Source organism: Castor canadensis, chromosome 11 (assembly GCF_047511655.1).
Source record: "Castor canadensis chromosome 11, mCasCan1.hap1v2, whole genome shotgun sequence".
NCBI lineage: Eukaryota > Metazoa > Chordata > Mammalia > Rodentia > Castoridae > Castor > Castor canadensis.
The window spans coordinates 128,090,973-128,108,952 of NC_133396.1; the positions used below are offsets into that span (position 1 = coordinate 128,090,973).

General features: G+C 51.0%; 1 protein-coding gene across 12 annotated transcripts in view; it reads left to right on the plus strand.

The window, feature by feature from the left end:
- Positions 1 to 17,980, plus strand: part of Plekha6 (pleckstrin homology domain containing A6) — a 133,124-nt gene that overhangs the window by 99,303 nt on the left and 15,841 nt on the right. For 5 of the 12 annotated variants that reach the window (XM_074048561.1, XM_074048563.1, XM_074048570.1 and 2 more), the window contains 13 exons: positions 688 to 890; positions 2,423 to 2,905; positions 4,962 to 5,478; positions 5,899 to 5,985; positions 7,038 to 7,091; positions 10,665 to 10,745; positions 11,766 to 11,834; positions 13,043 to 13,123; positions 13,372 to 13,521; positions 14,205 to 14,300; positions 15,584 to 15,695; positions 16,244 to 16,383; positions 17,281 to 17,430. In XM_074048561.1, the coding sequence (XP_073904662.1) occupies positions 688 to 890; positions 2,423 to 2,905; positions 4,962 to 5,478; positions 5,899 to 5,985; positions 7,038 to 7,091; positions 10,665 to 10,745; positions 11,766 to 11,834; positions 13,043 to 13,123; positions 13,372 to 13,521; positions 14,205 to 14,300; positions 15,584 to 15,695; positions 16,244 to 16,383; positions 17,281 to 17,430 (2,223 nt within the window). The remainder of the gene's footprint in view (positions 1 to 687; positions 891 to 2,422; positions 2,906 to 4,961; positions 5,479 to 5,898; positions 5,986 to 7,037; positions 7,092 to 10,664; positions 10,746 to 11,765; positions 11,835 to 13,042; positions 13,124 to 13,371; positions 13,522 to 14,204; positions 14,301 to 15,583; positions 15,696 to 16,243; positions 16,384 to 17,280; positions 17,431 to 17,980) is intronic. The other 7 variants (XM_074048562.1, XM_074048564.1, XM_074048566.1 and 4 more) reach the window with 7 other exon arrangements.

Here is a 17,980-nt window from a genome sequence, read left to right on the forward strand (position 1 = left end):
CATGCCCCACCCCTTGGTGGGCTGAGCCAACCACTGTAGGTGCTGTCCTTCCCTGGGTGCTGGTGACACAGAAGAGAAGGAAGGGGACAGTCTGAACTCCACCCTCCCTTGTTCCTTACCGTTTCCTGCCTTGTTGTCCCTGTCTCTCCCTCTGGTGTCTGTTGACCTGTTCTCTGCTTTTCCTCCTTCTGACCGCGTGAGGACCCCTCTTCTGGACAGGAGCTCTCTTCTGGGTTCCCGCCTGCCTGCTCATGGCCGCCAACTAGGTAGTGTGCTCCGTCTGTCTGCCAGTGCGTTCCCTTGCATGCCTGTGGAAAGGGGCTTGGCTGTCTCCAGTGAGAAAGGGACAAGGCTGGCTTCTCAGTGATGAAGCAAGCATGTATTTAGGGGCCATCTCCCCCAGACCTTGGGTAATTTCCTTTCAATTACCTCCGAATGTGGAAGTAGGGGGGTGGGTATGGTAATTGTCTCTCCTGCGTACTCCAGGTGGGGCAGGTAGGTTTACCTGGCTACTGGGCTTGCCTGGTGCCATTCAGAGACCCATTCAGAGACCCACCTGGAGCCGATGGAGTAGCCATGGGTCACCCCCCTCACTTTGCTCCTGAGCTCATCTGGGGAGGAGCTGCAGGCCCAGGAATGGCCTGACTGACAGCCCCTCCTATGGGTGTTGGTGTCCTCTCCCTACAGGTGACTGTGTGCTGGGTAGATGAGGCTGGGGCCAGTTCCACGCACTGCATCTCCCCACAGGCCGAGCATGCTGGTGTCCGCACGTACTTCTTCAGTGCCGAGAGCCCCGAGGAGCAGGAGGCTTGGATCCAGGCCATGGGGGAGGCTGCCCGAGTACAGATCCCTCCAGCCCAGAAGTCAGTACCCCAACCTGTGCGTCACAGGTGAGCAGCAGGATACCTCGTATTGGGAGCAAGGAGAGGAGGAGGAGGAACATTCTAGAAGTGCCCAGCTCTATGCTACTTCTGAGCCCAGCATGCTAGCTTGAGCCTCTGGATAGTGTGGGAACTGTCTCCTTGCATTCGAGCAGGGGTCTGGCAAAGGGACTGCAGAGCTGGAATCTCTCTTTCCCTAACCAGCAGTTCCACTTCTCTCTGAGCTGGAGGAGGCAAAAAAAAAAAAAAAAATCATGTTCCATTGGGGCCTGGCTAGAAGTCAAATTGAGGGTCATTTGTCTGTTGTTCTCCGCACATGTAGGTACAATCTTTGGAGGAAGATGGACTTAGGTTTCAATGACAGCTTGGTTACTTGACTACAATGTGACCTAAGTTTAAGTGCCTTAACTTCTCAGAACCTGAATTTCCTCTCCTCAAAACTGGCAATTATAATTCTACCACACAAGGTTGTTGTAGGGCTACAGAGTGTATGGAAAACGCTTGACATGAAGCAGACACTTAACATATGGCCGCTCTCAGCACCCACCGTCACCCACTGTCTCAGCGCCTGTCTCTCCTTTAACTGGGCATGGAGCCTTGAGTTAGGTGTTCATGGGGATCCAGAGCAGGAGCTTTATAGTGCAGACTTGAGGTCTAGTCACACATCTTAGAAATGTTTATCCAGTAGTGTTTTAACAAGATCACCAGACTATGTCAAACTCGGGAAGCTATAGGGAGAAAATTGTTGCAAGGTCCCATCTTCTTATACTTCCAGAAACTCGTTTATTCATTTCACAAATATATACTGTAAATATAAATGTGTTAGATTGTATACCAGGTGCTAGGATTGTCTGCCATGTTTCTGCCCTTGTGGAGCCCATATTCTAATAGAAAGTCCTGCAAGGATCGTGTTTTGGAGAAGGAAAACTGGCACATTTACACGCCTGGGAGTTTGGACACAGCAACTTTCACCCCTTCTCCTGCCGTGTTTTATCTCACAGCAGCCCTCCGAGGATAAGTGGGATGTACACCCATTCTGCCAGTGAGGAGCCCAAGCCTCATGGGGACTAAGTAGCTTTCCAGGGGGAGAGAGCAGACCTGTGACAAGCCTCTGTTGTGGAGGACAGTTACTGCTATGCAACCTCAATATAGTGCCAGCCAAGTCGGAAGGGCTAGTTTGGGGACAGAGATGACCAAGACTAGGTGAGGTTAGTCTTAGCTATAACTGAAGGCTGGGCTTAACACAGGCAGCAGAAGGGAGTGGAAAGTGACCTGGGAAGAAGACCTGGAGGGCAGGATAAGGATGGTCTGCCTTGGCAAGAATTGTTTTACGTTGTGTAATCATTGCCCAACTTGAGGGAAGATAAAACTTCAGGTGTAGGAAGCAGAATGGGTGTTGCTGCCCCCTGGTTCCATTGCCACTTCCTGCCTACTCCTCTCCACTTCTTTTTTCTCCTTCCCAATCTACCACCCACCCCACCCCACCCCCAACTCCATGCTGGGCCAGAGTCACTTACAGCATCTTCCTTGGCATCCTGCAGCCATGAGAAGCCAGACTCAGAGAACATCCCACCCAGCAAACACCATCACCAGCCACCTCCCAACAGCCTCCCCAAGCCAGAGCCAGAGGCCAAGACACGAGGGGAGGGGGATGGCCGCGGCTGCGAGAAGGCAGAGCGAAGGCCTGAGAGGCCTGAAGTCAAGAAAGAGCCTCTGGTGAAAGCCAATGGCAACCCCGCTGGACCTGAGCCAGCCTCAGAGCCCGGCAGTCCTTATCCCGAGGGCCCGAGGATTCCAGGGGGTGGGGAGCAGCCTACCCAGCCCAACGGATGGCAGTACAACTCCCCAAGCCGGCCAGGAAGCACAGCTTTCCCACCTCAGGACGGGGAGAGTGGGGGACACCGGCGGAGCTTTCCACCACGGACCGATCCCGACAAAATTGCTCAGCGCAAGAGCTCCATGAACCAGCTTCAGCAGTGGGTGAACCTACGCCGAGGGCTGCCCCCACCCGAAGACCTTCGGAGGTGAGGCCTGGTGGGTGCCAGGGCTGGTGCTGAGGTGGTGTGATGACTAGGGTTTAGGATGGGGTAGTAACCCATGAGACATCCCCTACTGGGAACCTTCTGGAGACCTGGCTAAGCCAGGACAGTCCCTTGATTTCTAGCTTGCCCCAATCCTTTCTTGCACTGGCTCCATCCTTAGGGTGTGACCACTGCCCCCTGATTATTGCTTATCTATCTGTTTCCTTCAGAAGGGACAGAGAGCCTGGGGGGTCTCCCCACAATGCATTGGGTAACCCAGGAGTCAGGCAGGTCAAGTTGTTCTGGTTAGACACCCGTCCATGTTGTGGAATCTCCTACAACATCCCCTGCCTCGGTGTTTCTACCAACACAGGCCTCACAAGCCACCAAACCAACTCACTCCATTTTCAAATAGCTCTTCTGTTTGAAAGCTATTTTTTAATAGGCAGCCCTATTTAAAAAAGGGCTCTACTTCTGCCCTTTATGACCAATTTACTCCTTTATCAAATGACTGGCTTTCAGATATTTGGGGACATTTACTGGGCCCAATAGCGTTGGTCAGGGCTTCTTCCCTGGGACTGTGGTCAGCTCCTGGACTACAGGAATAGCCTCTCCCTTAGGCCTGGGAGAAGCCTGCACTCTAGCGGCAGAGCTGTGGCTCACGGTTGGTGGAGGGGGAGCATTAGCCTATCTGGAGAGACCAGTCCCAGGAACCTACTGGTTCTGTCCTGATGACAGCTGCTCTTGTCCTTCCTCTGCTGCCCTCCTTTGGGTGCCTGGTACCCTCTGGTTCTTTCTTCTATTGCCTGTCTTGGAAAAGATCTGATAAATTGGTTCATACTCAGATGGAGATGGCTAATAAGGCTTGAAGGTTCCTTCAGGGACATTTTATTTTAAAAAGACAAAGATTGAAGCTCTGAATGATGTGATCTCCAGCTCCAGGAAAACTGGTTGAGGGAGGGACTTCCCCTCACCTCGGAATATGCATCAGCTCCTGCCTGAGCAGTGGCCTCCTTTATTTTTTTTTATTTTTATTTTTTTAGTTTTTAAGCTTTATTTTATTTTTGATAGACAAATAGTAACTATATATTTAAAGAAAACAATGTTATGTTTCAATACATGTCTGCATTGTGGAATGAGCAAATTGCGCTAATTAGCATATCCATCACCTCAAATATTTATCATTTATCAAATATCTATCATTTATGGAGAAAACATTCAAAATCCTCTCTTGGAGCTATTTTGAATTCATCATTATTAACTAGAATCATTTTTCTGTGTATTTGAACATTAAGAGCCGATTCCTCCTATCTTACCATAACTTACACCTGCTGGCCAATGTCTCCTCTTTCTCCAGCCACACTCCCCCCCTGCTCTAGTAATCACTCTCCTACTCGTATGTCTATCAGTTTAACCTTTTTAGATTTCCATATGAGTGAGATCAGACATAACCCAAAACTTTTTACTCCAGTGTTCATTTAATTATAGTTAAATTTTGATACATTTCAATGAAATCCATTCTCTGATGCATAAATGCTTACAAGGTCAAGAGGTTAATGTTAGAGATTAATGGTCGCATGACAGTGAAGCAATTTTAGTGGTTGAATCACCAGGGTAGAAGCATAAAATGTCAGAGCTGAAAGGGACCTACAGTATAACCTAACCCAGTTCTTTCATTTTTACTGGTGGAAAAATTAAAGTCCAGAGAGCCTCAATCACTCACATAGTTGCACAGGACTAGTTCCATCAAGCCAGGTCTTCTGATTATTTCAGTATTCTTTCCATTGATCCATGAGACTACAGATCGATTGTGGACTTGGAATGTCTAGGATCAGATTGTTCCACTAGATACAAGTGGCTCAGCTCTTCTAGCTAATTTATTCTATTGAAGTGCAAAGAAAATGTATGCATTTACTAATTGAGTGGCCTCCTTTATGTGTTCATAAGATTGGCTTAGGGCACTGCTTACCTGTTCAAATACCTGCTCTGTGCTGGAGATGGGCTGGGGCGCAGGCAGGTGGTAGAAATGTACCTTACAGTGTCCTCTCTCCTCTCTCAGTCCCTCTAGGCTCTACCCTGTATCCCGCCGGGCCCCTGAATATTATGGTCCCTACTCCTCCCAGTACCCTGACGATTATCAGTACTATCCACCTGGGGTGCGGCCGGACAGCATCTGCTCCATGCCAGCCTACGATCGGATCAGCCCCCCCTGGGCCCTGGAGGACAAGCGCCACTCCTTCCGCAATGGGGGCGGCCCTGCCTACCAGCTGCGTGAGTGGAAGGAGCCTACCGGCTACGGGCGGCAGGATGGCACCGTCTGGATCCCCAGCCCCTCCCGGCAGCCAGTCTATTATGACGAGCTGGATGCTGCCTCCAGTTCCCTGCGCCGTCTGTCCTTGCAGCCCCGATCTCACTCTGTGCCCCGCTCGCCCAGCCAGGGCTCCTATAGCCGTGCCCGGATTTACTCCCCCGTCCGCTCACCCAGTGCCCGTTTTGAGCGGCTGCCACCTCGCAATGAGGACATCTATGCCGACCCTACTGCCTATGTGATGAGGCGATCCATCAGCTCCCCCAAGGTGAGCCACCAGTCTGTCCCTCCTTCCTTATCTCCTAAGACCATCTGCTGAGAGGTCAAGATCCTGGGGCATCTGGGATATGAGCCACTGAGCTGTCATAGGACAGTAGTACCTATCCTGCAGTACCATCTCCAGGAGAGCTGACTCAGGCAATTGTTTGCCCCTATGACTAGGAACCTTGCTGTTGCCTATCTCCAGGTTATGCCAGAAATCATGCCATCTATGAGGGCACAGAGGGGATCTGTCTTTTCCAATCCTGAGGACTTGGACAGATTATTGAGAGAGGGGGGCTGCTGTCCATTTGAACTTGAAATCTGCTCTGGATAGAATACAGATATCTCTAACTTTGAACTTCAGTTGTTAGGGACGTCTGTGTCCCAGCCAGACCCTCTCACTTCTGCAATCCCCTTTCTCTTCCAGTATGATTACCTGGGAGACAGGCGGCCAGTCCCTGCAGGACTGTTCCCCTACAACTACCCACCATCCCCCACGGTCCACGATAAGATGGTACGTCCTCTCCTCTCCTCCCCTCGATTCCACCTAAAGACAGACCTCTCCTCCCTGCATCCACTAAAGGTGGAGCAGAACTGGGGCAGGCATCAGGGATGCACAGGGCCCAGTGCCTGGCCCATGTGTTTTTAGCAGCCTCTGAATAATATGTCCTCCACTCTGGCCAGGGCTCTAGCCCTGACAGCAGAGTCTGGTGCCAGTTCCCCCTTCTTTGCTGTCACATGGGACATTTAAGATCCTGATCCTCTCCACTTTAGCACAGCTCTCCTCTCCAGCCTGCAAAAGGGGCCAGGGATTATGAGCTGGGATGAAAAGTCAGGCTAGGACTCCCAGCAAAGGCAAGAGCTTCTAGATGTCCCCTCTCCCCAAGTGTATTTGCTTCAAGTTTGTCCTTTACCTAGAATGCCACCTTTGAGGAAAGGGACAAGTAAAGAGGAAAAGATATTTCCAGATTGTGCTTGCTCCCTTTCCTCCTTTTTCTGCTTATATCTCTTTCTGGAATGTGTTCCCCTGAGAATTTTTGCCTCCACCTCCATGGAGAACTACATGCAGATGCTCCACTTGGTTGGGTCGGGGAGAACCACAGGGACCGATGGGCAGACTCTGTGTCCCTCACATAGCACAAGGAGGCCAGGGTAGAAGAGGCTGGACAGGCCTCTCTGCCCTGATTATAGCTCTGCCATTGTCCAAACTCTGTAGCCTTGACCTTCAGCAAATGTAGCTCTCCAGAAACAACTGGTTTTTCCAGAAAACTCAGAAACAGCTTCTGAGAAGCCCCAGTGGGGTTTAATACTCCCAGGCAGGTGAGGCAGCGCAGAGAGATAGTGTACTTGGGATTAGAGTGCACCCCTCCTCTACCTGCCTGTGTCCTCATCCCCTCCCTTCCCCAGAGTCTCAAGGGCCAAGAGAGAGACTTCTCGTCCTTGCCCAGCTAACTCTTAACTGCTTTGCTTCTTCTTTTTTTTTTTTTTTTTTTTTTATCGTTTTCTTTTGTGTGTTCCTGTTTGTTTGTGTTGCTGGTTGGCCCCTTGGCCTCGGGCTCCGGGTAGGATGAACTTTTAGATCTTCAGTTGCAAAGAAACCTAGAATATTTGGATCAGCAGGTAGGCAGAGCTGGTGCCCCTTACCATCCCAATGCCCTCCTGTCTCATCTCCCTACTCCTCCCTGCCTTCTCGTCCTCCAGCCATCTGACAACCTTTGTTGGTGCCACTGGGACACAACAAAGTGGCTTGTATTTTGGTTTGCTCCTTCACACGCCTCCTCTCCAAAGCCTTTTAGGGCAGCTGGGGGTTTCCCAGGGAAAGAAGCATATAAATGGGCACATGAATGATTAATGGCATCCCATATTTCTCCCAGATGGAACTGCCCCCAGGGGGCAGGTGGGAAATTTGCATTTTTGCTGGAGAGAGGAGGGAGAAATAGAAGAGGGAGCTCCTATTTGGTGCCTCAAGATAATAGGGATTTAATTCAGCCTGAATCTGGGAAATCCTATCATATTCCACAAGTTGATGTTAGACTATAATTTATGAACTGAGACCTATAGACCTGCCCAGATTTAGAAAATTGCATTATTTCACTATGCTAATTCTTCCACAAAGTTCTTTTGCATACACAGCTCATGGTCCTGAGAATTCAGTGTGGTAGACGGAGGCAGAATATCATCTAGTTCGACAAGTGAGCAAGCTGAACAGGCAATGAGTAGTCCCATGAGAATGGAGCTATTGGCTGCCTGGCTCCTGGCTCCAGGGCCCTAACCCTTGGCTACCTTGCTTTTGGGGGCCAAGGGAGCTGTGATACACACTCGGTTTAGACAGGCGGAAGATAGGTATGCTGGGCGTTTCTGTGAGCACATATCTTGGGTTCAAATGTGTGCTACAGACTTCAGGGAACCCGTGTCCTGTGAAGGCAACCAAGGATGTTGGAAATGATAATAGTGGTTGTAATGGTAGCAACTTCCATAATCGGATGCTTCCTTCATGCCCCATGCTATTCTAATCAGAATATACCTTAACTCATTCAATCCTTATATTAATCCTACAAGGTGGATGCTGTTCTTGTACCCATTCTACAGATAAAGAAATAAAGCACAGAGAGATTAATGTGCCAAAGACCCAGCCAGTGAACAGAGCATGGAATGTGTCGCTTGAGATTTTGACACAGTTTACAGCTGGGGACACATCCATTAGGGGACAATGCTGGGGTTGAATCATCAGGATGATTCCATGCTTTTAAAGTTGCAGACGGAACAATGAACTTGACATTAGAGGATACAGCTGAGACTAGATGTTCTCTCAGTCACAGCCCTGTGACCTGTTATCTCACAGGGCCTCCCTGTTGAGATGAGATCATTCTTTTTGTAGAAGACCTTGGGCACTGGGAAGCACCAATTACCTGCAGTTTAGTCAGCAGGGCTGGCTCCTGGGGCTCAAGGTCCTTGCATTTTGTTCCAAAAGCAGCACATTGTTTCTGCATCATGAGTCCCAGGATGCCCACTCAGAGCAGGACTGGGAAGTTCCGGATCAGCGGAAAGCAAGGCATGTCGTACCTTGTAGTGGGGAGGAGCAGGGTCCTTCCAGGTTCCTGAACAGGCTGTGCTCTGTCCACAATGCCTGGTAGCCCAAGCATTCACTGCAGAGGGTCTTCTGCCTTCACAGAGGGACTGAACTATTAGACTGGGGCGGGGGGAGGGCATGCTTCAGAACAAGGAGTAGAGGCCTCCTCCTTGCTAAAGGCAGAATTGTATGCTGAGAGTCCAGGCACAGCCACACAGTGCCACACGAGCTCCAGCGCTGCCATTTACAAGTTTTTTTTTTTTTGAAATCTCGGACATGTTACTTAGTCTCTGAGTCTTTGTTTTTGCAATCATAAAACAGAGGGTTGCAGAGCCTGCCTTTTCTTCCTCACACAGTTATTGGGAGAATGGCATGAGAAAGCACAGGCTGCACTGGCTAGGACTGGTGATCCCTGCTGTCTGTCATTTTACTGTTCTTCCCAAACTGAATACAAAATATCCATTGAGCACCACTTACTGTGCATGCGGCACTGATCAGGCACTCTCACACAGCCTCCCTAACGTTGTGGAGAGACAGGAAGCACACAGGATCCTCCTAGAGGAGAATCCCACATGGGCTAAAAGATCCCCACAGCACAATGCAGGTGTGAGCAGGCCAGTGTGAGGGCATTCTACTTCCTGCCTCTGTTGTTATAGATGCAACAGGGTGGGGAAAGAGTGAAGTCAGTGGTACCCAGGAAGAGCGCAGTCCTCCCTTGTCCACTCAAAGCCTGATGGTAGATCTGCCTTGATCTTTGTGCCCTCCCTCGTGCACATGTAGACACACATACTCTACAAAGATCCGGACAGGCTTGAGTTTGGGTCTTTAGAGAAAATATGGTTGCCATCCTGTTGACTTTTAACTCTTACAAAATCTCAACCTCGTAAGTGCTCTTTTGAAAGCCCTCTAAATCACATTTTGTACCATAGAAAAAATTGCCAACTGGGCCAAAGAGGTAGAAAAATCAGATACTAAAAAAGGCTTTAAAAAATGTTGCACAGCCTGCAGATGAAGGTACCAGGCTAAATGCAGCAAGGCTGCATTTGAGCTGTTGCCCAAAAGGGGTAAGAGGAGGAAAAGACAGCAGGTCCGACCAAGATTGGAGAGACCATAGAAAAAATCTGTGACTCCAGAGGATCTTCCCTACTGTGGCTCTGTCTCCCTTGCCTCATCACTTTCCCTCCTCAAAAGCTTTCCCTGCACATCCCCCTCTGTCTTCTCCCACTGTCTGCTGTGGACCGGTGAGTTAAAGGGACACAGCCAAGACCATTCCCTGACAGGTTCACTTTTGATCCTCTCACAGTGGAACCGTGTGGGAAATGAGGACATTTCTGGTTGATTTGGCTGGCCCACTCCCTCTTCCTCCCCTCTTTCTTTCCCTCCCTTCCCCCCCACCCCCTGTCTCTCTCTCTCTCCTCCTCTTCTGCTCTCCCTCTCTCTTTTTCCCCTTCATGTTCCTAATGATCCTTGAAATGCAAAGATGACGTGGTGGAGAGCATTGTTCTGATGTCTGGTGTCCCTTTAACATGGCTCACTTATCTTGGCCTCCTTATTTGCTCCCCAGTGCCATCTGAGATCCTCATGGATGCTGCCAGCCCAGCTCTGGAAACTGTGTTTAGCAATCGTTCCACATGAGAGCCAGAGGAGGGCTGGGGCGGCAGAGGGACCTGTGCTTATTCATTTGTGAAACCATGGCAGAGAGCAGGCCCAAGCTTTGCTGTCTTAATTGTTTGGTGTAGTGTAGCTTTGGAGAGATCAGCCTTTCCAACTATGTGAGAAATGCGAAGGAGATGGTAGCCTTAGCCAATGTGGACGAGACCATAATATTCGTGTCCTGGGGAATGGTCCCTGGGCCAGGACCTCTTCTGGGACCTCTTCCACACTGTGAGTGAGGGCCCAGTGGCCTCCTGGCTCCCTGCTGTTACTTTCAACTAGGGCAGTGTCAATGCTGGTCCTGAAACAGAGTTCACAAGGGCGAGGGATGGTGAGGTCAAGTACAGGGTCCTGGAGGCCCCAAGAGCAACTGCCTTTCCCTGTTTCCTGCAAACAAGCATAGGAGGGTGTGGGGGAGAGACCCGTATGTGGGACTGAGTGCGAATCATCCATTCCCTCCTCTGCTGCAGATGAGTGAGAGTGAGACTCTCATCAGTATGGTGAACCGAATGGTGGAGAACTCCTCCCCCAGGGCCCAACTCTTCATGCAAGTAAGGCCTCTGCCTGCCAGCATGGCCCCTTGTCAATGGCATCTCAGCTGCTTGTGCATGGTCGGGTCGCCCCATCTGGGATGAGTCCTACTCCGCCCAACCTGCTCATCTGCCAGGCTTCATCCCCCCTAAGTCAGGCTTTGCCTGGTCTCCTTCCCCAACTTCGCCTTGTCACCTCCATTCTTCACAATCATGGGTAAATCCACAGCCCGTTTCCTGAACCATCAAAATAGCCGGCACTGACATCTCATGCCATGCTGGGGATTGCAAACCTGCTTTTGAAAGTCCAGGAGTTCCAATTCATAGTTGCTGTTTTCTTAACAGACATGGTTGGGGTTAAGGGGATGAGGGGTAGCGTGGAACCATCCAATGCCAAAGGCGTAGAGAGAGGTGGAGTGGCTCAAGTGGTAAGAGCGCCTGCCTAGAAAGTGTGAGGCACTGAATTCAACCCCCCTCCAAAAAATAAAAGTTACTTAAACTCAAAGGCGTATAGAATGTGCTGTGATCACCTGCTGTGTCATCAAGACCAGGCAGCTGTAGCTGGACCAGAGATGCTTCTAGTTGCCTGCCAGCCCTGGTTCAGGTCCAAGCCTTGTGATCAGTGTGTAATCTACTTACAGCAGCAATTCTCAAGGGTTTTCAGTGTGCATTCCTGCCATGCTCCTGTGCCAGGGAATTCACACAGGTTGTTACCTATGAGCCATTGGGAACTCCACACCCCTGCATCCCCTCCCAGCAGCAAATTCTCAATATTGGGGGAAAGGAGATACAGAACATGAGGCCAGCAGAGTTCTGACCTCCCCAGAATCAGCCAGGGACAACTGGGATGGAGTCTAGACTGCTCCATCACAGGATTCCCAGCCAGGGAACAGAATTAGCCTAGGTCTCAAGAACAGAAGCCACAAGAGGTGATGGACTGCAGTCTCTGGCAGAAATGGAGCAGGATTGTGATGCCAGCTTTCCCATCCTGCACACCCTCACCCTGTCCCTGCTGCAGTAACCAAACTCATGTTCCTGCAGGTCCCTCCATACCCAGAAGTGTTCCGGGATGGCCTCCACACCTACAAGTTAAACGAGCAAGACACGGATGTAAGGGCAGCTCTCCCTGTCCATGGCAGCCCCCTGCCACTTTCATCCTCATCGTTGCTCTCTTCTCTCGGGGCTTTATCTCCATCCGTCTCTCTCTCCTTGTGATGGTGCTACATACATTTGACTCATGTCCTCTCTCACCACAAACAGCATTCCACCTACTTCTTCCTCATCTCCCTTCTTTTTTCAGCCTTACCACTGTCTCATCCTTACCTCCCACTCTGGCTCTGTTTCTCCACCAAGCTCCAGGCCCACTTGTCTACAACAGTGGGATCTGTTTATGGCAGGAACACAGGCTCTGTTGGGAGGGAAAAAAGTCAGTCTGCTCCTGCGCCCAGTATGGTGTTAGTCTCTGCAGGTAACTAGAAAGAGGAATATGGACTGTTCCTCCCCTTGGGGAGCTTTTCATGGGAGACCCCAGGTAGCAGTAGGTGACCCTATAGAACTCATTAACTGAATGGGACCAAGAACTGTTCTTGCAGGCATGCAGGGAGGTGGGTGAAGGACAAAACAGATAGCTTGTGAGCTGTGCCTTGAAGTTAAAGGTCCTAAAGGACAAGATTTGGCTCAGCAGAAGGGGTCAGAGGGATAGGGTGAACGGAGTTGTCAGCATGGAAAGCACGAGTCTTTCCAGAAGAGAAGGTTGGTATGGCCTGCCTCCTCCCCCATCACCACTGGTCCTGTTCAAGCAGTGAACCTGCAGAGTAGGCCCAGGAGATGGTCCATCCAGGCAAGGACCAGAGCAAAGAGGGATTCCAGGTTCAGCCATCCTAAGACCTTGGAGGAGGAGGGGAGTTCAGGGTCTTAGGATGAGAAAGATGGAAGGTCCTGTGGAGCCACGGGGTCGGTTCACATTGTGCATTACTTCCAGCCAAAGAGGAGATGCTACTTTGTCTTCTTATCCCTCTTGGAGTCGAACCTTGTAGCAAGATGGGGATGTAGGAGCCAACACTTTGCTCTCAGTCCCCTCCCCTTGTAACCTGACCCACTCACTCAGAGAATAAATCTATCTCCCCTCTTAAGATGGAGGCCCATCTTCCTCCTCTTGGGAGCCTCCAAGGTCAAGGCAAAGGCCCAAGTTTCCTCAGCAGGGGAAAGAGGTGAAATCCAGAGGCCAGGTCCTGTAAACCCAATTCCCAAGTCTCCATCAAACTGTATCCATGATACCCCTCTTTCTCCCTCCTCACCCTACCCCTCTGGGTCTCCAGAAGCTGCTGGGCAAGTTGTGTGAACAGAATAAGGTGGTGAGAGAGCAGGACCGGCTGGTGCAGCAGCTCCGAGCAGAGAAGGTGAGAGCCTGGGGGTGGCCTTGAGGCAGGGCTGGCTTGGAGAAGGTGTGGGTTCCATTCTCCATCTTTACTGAGCTGATGAAGCTTTGTCCTTCCTTAGACTTGGTCCCAGGAACTATCACGTGTGAAAACAACCTCCATTGAGTTGTATGGTTGAATCAGTAGGGACCCAGGCATCTGCTGTTAGAAACCCAAGAGAGGAGTGATCAGGTCAGGACGGCTCATGCCAGCCCCATTCCTTTCTCCAGGAGAGCCTGGAAAGTGCCCTGATGGGGACCCACCAGGAGATGGAAATGTTTGGAAGCCAGCCCGCCTATCCAGAGAAGCTGCTGCATAAGAAGGAATCACTGCAGAACCAGCTCATCAACATCCGGGTGGAGCTGTCACAGGCGACCACGGTAACCTGGGAGCAGGGTCATTAGGTGTGCTCCCCTGATGGGAATTCTCTTCGGAGGGCAAAAGCAGAATGCACCAGCCTGGGAGGGTCATTAGCAAAGAGTTTAACATGGTCTTGCAAATAGACAGAAGGTAGACCAGCCTGCTCATTGCACAGCACAACCCATACCTGGGAGTGCCTTCAGGACAACATAAAAAGTTTTGGATTACTGATTTCCTTGGCTGCCCTGGTCACTTCCCAATGAGTCAGGGGCTGATCCTCCAGCACACACTGGTTAGTGATGGCCTAAGTAGTAGCAGCAAAGTTTCTTGGAAAATGTGGCCTAGGAAAGAGGAAAGACTCAAAGCTCCAGAGGAGAAGCAATCTCTTCCAGACCCTTTTCTCTGTGCCCTCCACTACTTGTTCCCCAGCCTGGGCAGAGCAGGAAGGTACAGAAGTGATACTATCCCCTTTTGGCCTGTCCATGTACCTGAAAGAATCCAGCTTTCTCTGTATTTCAGTCTGCATTTTGATGCCCTGTCACCACTCTCGTGATGGTAGCATTTGGCTGCCATCAGAATGTTTCAGCTGTGTGTCTCTCTCCTCTGTCCCTCTGCCCTCCTCCCCAGACCTCAGGTGCCCTGGACCCAGGCCCTGTCTCAGGACAGGGAGACAGGCCTTGGTGACAGTGGCTTTCCCCTACAGGCGCTGACCAACAGTACCATGGAGTATGAGAACCTCGAGTCTGAGGTCTCTGCCCTGCATGATGACCTCTGGGAGCAGCTCAATTTGGACATCCAGGTGAAGAAGGGCCCCCAAGCAGGTGGAGATGGGATGTGCTCTGTGTCTTCCCTGGTCCTTTTGGGCAAAGGAGACCAAAGCAGCTACCTTTCTCACTTTAATAATCTCAGATTTAAGACAGGGAGGTTGTCCTGACACAAAAGAAAAGGCTCAGGCCACCGATGACAGGCAGAATGAAGGCAATATGGGATTCTGTTTATTCCCTCCAGCTCACAGGGGAAGGAACAAAGCGGGTGCATGAGAGACTTAGGTTGGATATGGGAAGGACTTTTAAAAACAGAATATAAATATTTCTCATGACATCAGAAGAGCTGGCAATGCAGGAGCGACCTGCATAGGAGTTTTAGATAGGAAGGTGCCTTTCCTCCCTGGGTGGAGCTGGAAATGGTCAGCTTGGAGGCAGGAAGATGTTCTAGTGATTGTGCGGAGTTCTTGTTCCTTTCTTCCTCATCTCTTCTCTCCTTAGGCCCTGTCTCTTCTCTAGCTAGATTAGCAAGCCCTAGTCCTTGGATGGAGTTAATAGCCTGGCTTCTCCCATTTTCCTCCTCTTTCCCTCCTGGTAACAAAACCCACCTCCCCCACCTTGGACCTGGGTGGGCAGGGTGAGGGGAAAACCTTGACCAGAGAACTGAAGTATCACCACATCCCAGGGGACAGCTGTGCTTTAAACATGCACATTTTAGGAGAGAAAATAGGACTGTGGTCGAGTGCACCAGCCTCCAAGTCAAATAGATCAATATTCACATGGTAGCCATGCCACTTACTGGACAGATGGCCCTGGGCACATGTCCTTGCTTTGAGGAGGGAACAGCTGCTGTTGCCCTTTCCTGATAGACAAGCCAAGATGAGTTAGTAAATATACATACCCCGTGCAGTGACTGCTACTGAGGGGTGCGGAGTAAGTGGTAGCTGTAAAATTTCAGATAAAAGGGCTGTTCGGATGTGATGAAAAACTCTAAGCTAGAAAGTCTTGCCCCATGGAAAATGGGATGCTTCAGGGCATTTCTCTCAGACCCCCCTGATTCCCAGGAGAAACTCAGAAGGGCAGGTCCTCACTCTTGTCTCTGAGGCTCTGTCAAGTCTGGGGATGCAATTTTATATAAGCTGAAGAGTAGAGAGACTGCACGTGAGAAAGGTACTTGTGGTGGAGGGGCGTGTGCCTGGCTGCAGGGCTCCTTCCTCTTGCAGATCTAGAGGGTAGGTCCCGAGGGGTCTAGGCTAAGGGACAGAACTGGAACATTCCTCAGAGCAGTTTCCCTTGACACTCTCTGTGGCTGTTTCAGAATGAAGTGCTCAACCGGCAAATCCAGAAGGAAATCTGGAGGATCCAGGATGTGATGGAAGGGCTGAGGAAGAACAATCCGTCCCGGGGCACAGACACGGCCAAGCACAGAGGTGGGCAGGAGCCTTCAGCATTTATGGCTTCCATCCGGTACCTGCCAAATCATACTATACTCAGAGCCAGGCAGGGCCTTTTCAGGCTCCAGAATCTCCTCTGGATCCTAGGTGGTAGGCAGGGCTCCTTTATCCCCCACAGAGTAGTTCAAATAGACCATTAGAGACACTGTTGATCTAGATATTCTAGATTTCTCCCTGGCCTCCAAGGACATGGGCCTACTGGTGACATGTGACCTCTATCTGAGAGCCTTCCTTGAGCCCTGGGCCTCAGATTGGCTTTTTTCGACACCTCAGAGACCACAATGTCATCTCTATCCACCATCTTCCCTACCCAGAGCACTTCTTAGCAGCCAGCCTGTGACCTTAGCATCTATATTAAGTCCCTTTAGCAGGGCTCAGTAGCCCCTAAGGCACTAAATTCTCTCTCCCACATCCCTGGGGAGGTTCCTCCCGTATCCCTGGGGAGGTTCCTCCCGTATCTCCTCCACCTGTGGTGCTGATACACACCACATCTCTTAACCTCTCTCTTCTCTGTTTTCCCCAAGGAGGACTCGGTCCCTCTGCCACCTACAGCTCCAACAGCCCAGCCAGTCCTCTCAGCTCTGCCAGCCTCACCAGTCCCCTGAGCCCCTTTTCACTGGTGTCTGGCTCTCAGGGGTCCCCCACCAAGCCAGGGTCCAATGAGGTAAGCTGGGGAAATGGAGTACAAAGTGGATTTGGGCAGGGTGGGGGTGACCAGATCTTTATTTGCTTGAAACTACAGTGTCTGTCTCTGCCCCATAGGCCCCCATCCTGGTGCTTTGGCTCTCTGTCTCAGGGAATCATTCTCACACCTAGTTTTGTGACTTTCCCTGGGGATTTTCCTTCCACCTGCTGCTACTCCATATGTCATCTTTAGCTCCATTTTAGGGAAGTCTCTTCCTGAGCACCAGGATGGGTAGCAGGGGTACCCTACACTTGACAGGAACTTAAAGCAGGAGTGTTCTGAGGGTAAGAGGGTTAAGGGTTGATATGGGGAGCAATTTCCTAGTCAGTTCATCAACAAGTGTTTGTGGGGCCCGTCTGCCGACGAGGGATGGAGTGAGGTCCTCTCAGAAAGAGAGCCTTTGTTCAGGGAGCCCAGCATGCAATGGGATGGACACCGATTCATAGGAAGCCACCAGCCTCAATACTGAGTCATGTGTTTCAGACCCTAAAGGCTGGTGCTCCGAAAGATGGTGGAACTTAAATAGGCCATGGATAGGATAGGTAGAGGAGCAGGGGACAGCACTGCAGGTAGGAGAGATGGCAGAGGTATGGTACAGTGGTGGGGATGCGCCCAGCAGGATGGTGAGGCAATGTGGAGGGAGTTATGGAGAAAGTGGGAGCCATGGAGAGGAGGAGGCAGGAGGGGCTCAGTTGAGGGGGACCTTTAGGGCAAGCAGAGCATTACCTGTGAAGTTAGAGCTTTCTCCAGGCCTGGAGGAATGTGGTATTCAGGACCCCGCCCACGCTTCCCGAGGTGACATGTCTGGCTCCTACTAACTCTCTCTTCTGCTCCCACAGTGGCTGCTCCTAATTCTCTGGCCTCTCTTTGCCTCAGGAACCTGGCCCACCTCGGCCGCCCCTCCCCAAAGCCTACGTCCCCCTGGAGTCTCCTCCTACCGTCCCTCCACTCCCTAGTGAGAGCCACTTCTGGCCATACCCCAACTCCCCTTCCTGGCACCGCAGTGGCGAGACAGCCATGGGTCAGGTACCCAACACACTTGGGTTCTGGAGGGTGGGGGTGGCGCAGAATGGGCAAAGGGCCAGGTGAGGGGCAGAGCAGGACACTGGAGTTGTTTTCCCAGCTTCTACCGGCCATGCCTAGCTGGAGTAAAGAAAGGGATGGCTGAGACAATCTCATAGGCTATCTTTCTCCTACCTGTTCTCTGTGGATAATGGGGACATGAGTTGCTTCCCTATCCACCCAGGCTCAGGGATGGCTGATGGTCACGGGGGCCGGTGTCATGCCCCCTCCCTACCAATGTGACCAGCCAAAGGAATCAAGTAACATTTCAGTCCCTTCCTGTGCCCTGTCCACCTCAGACCCCAGCCCTCTCACATTCTCACTCTCCTCTGGCTTGGCTTGTCCTCTTTGGGTTTCCTGAGCTCCTGGAGTGCAAAAACACAATCCCTCTCTTCCCCTGTCTGGCTCCGTCTCTCACCTGGGTCCTTAGCCAAGATCCAGGTGATGTGCTGTTAGGATGTGTGGTGAGTAGAGAGAGTCCTGTGCCTAAAACTGAGAAACCTATATGCTCATC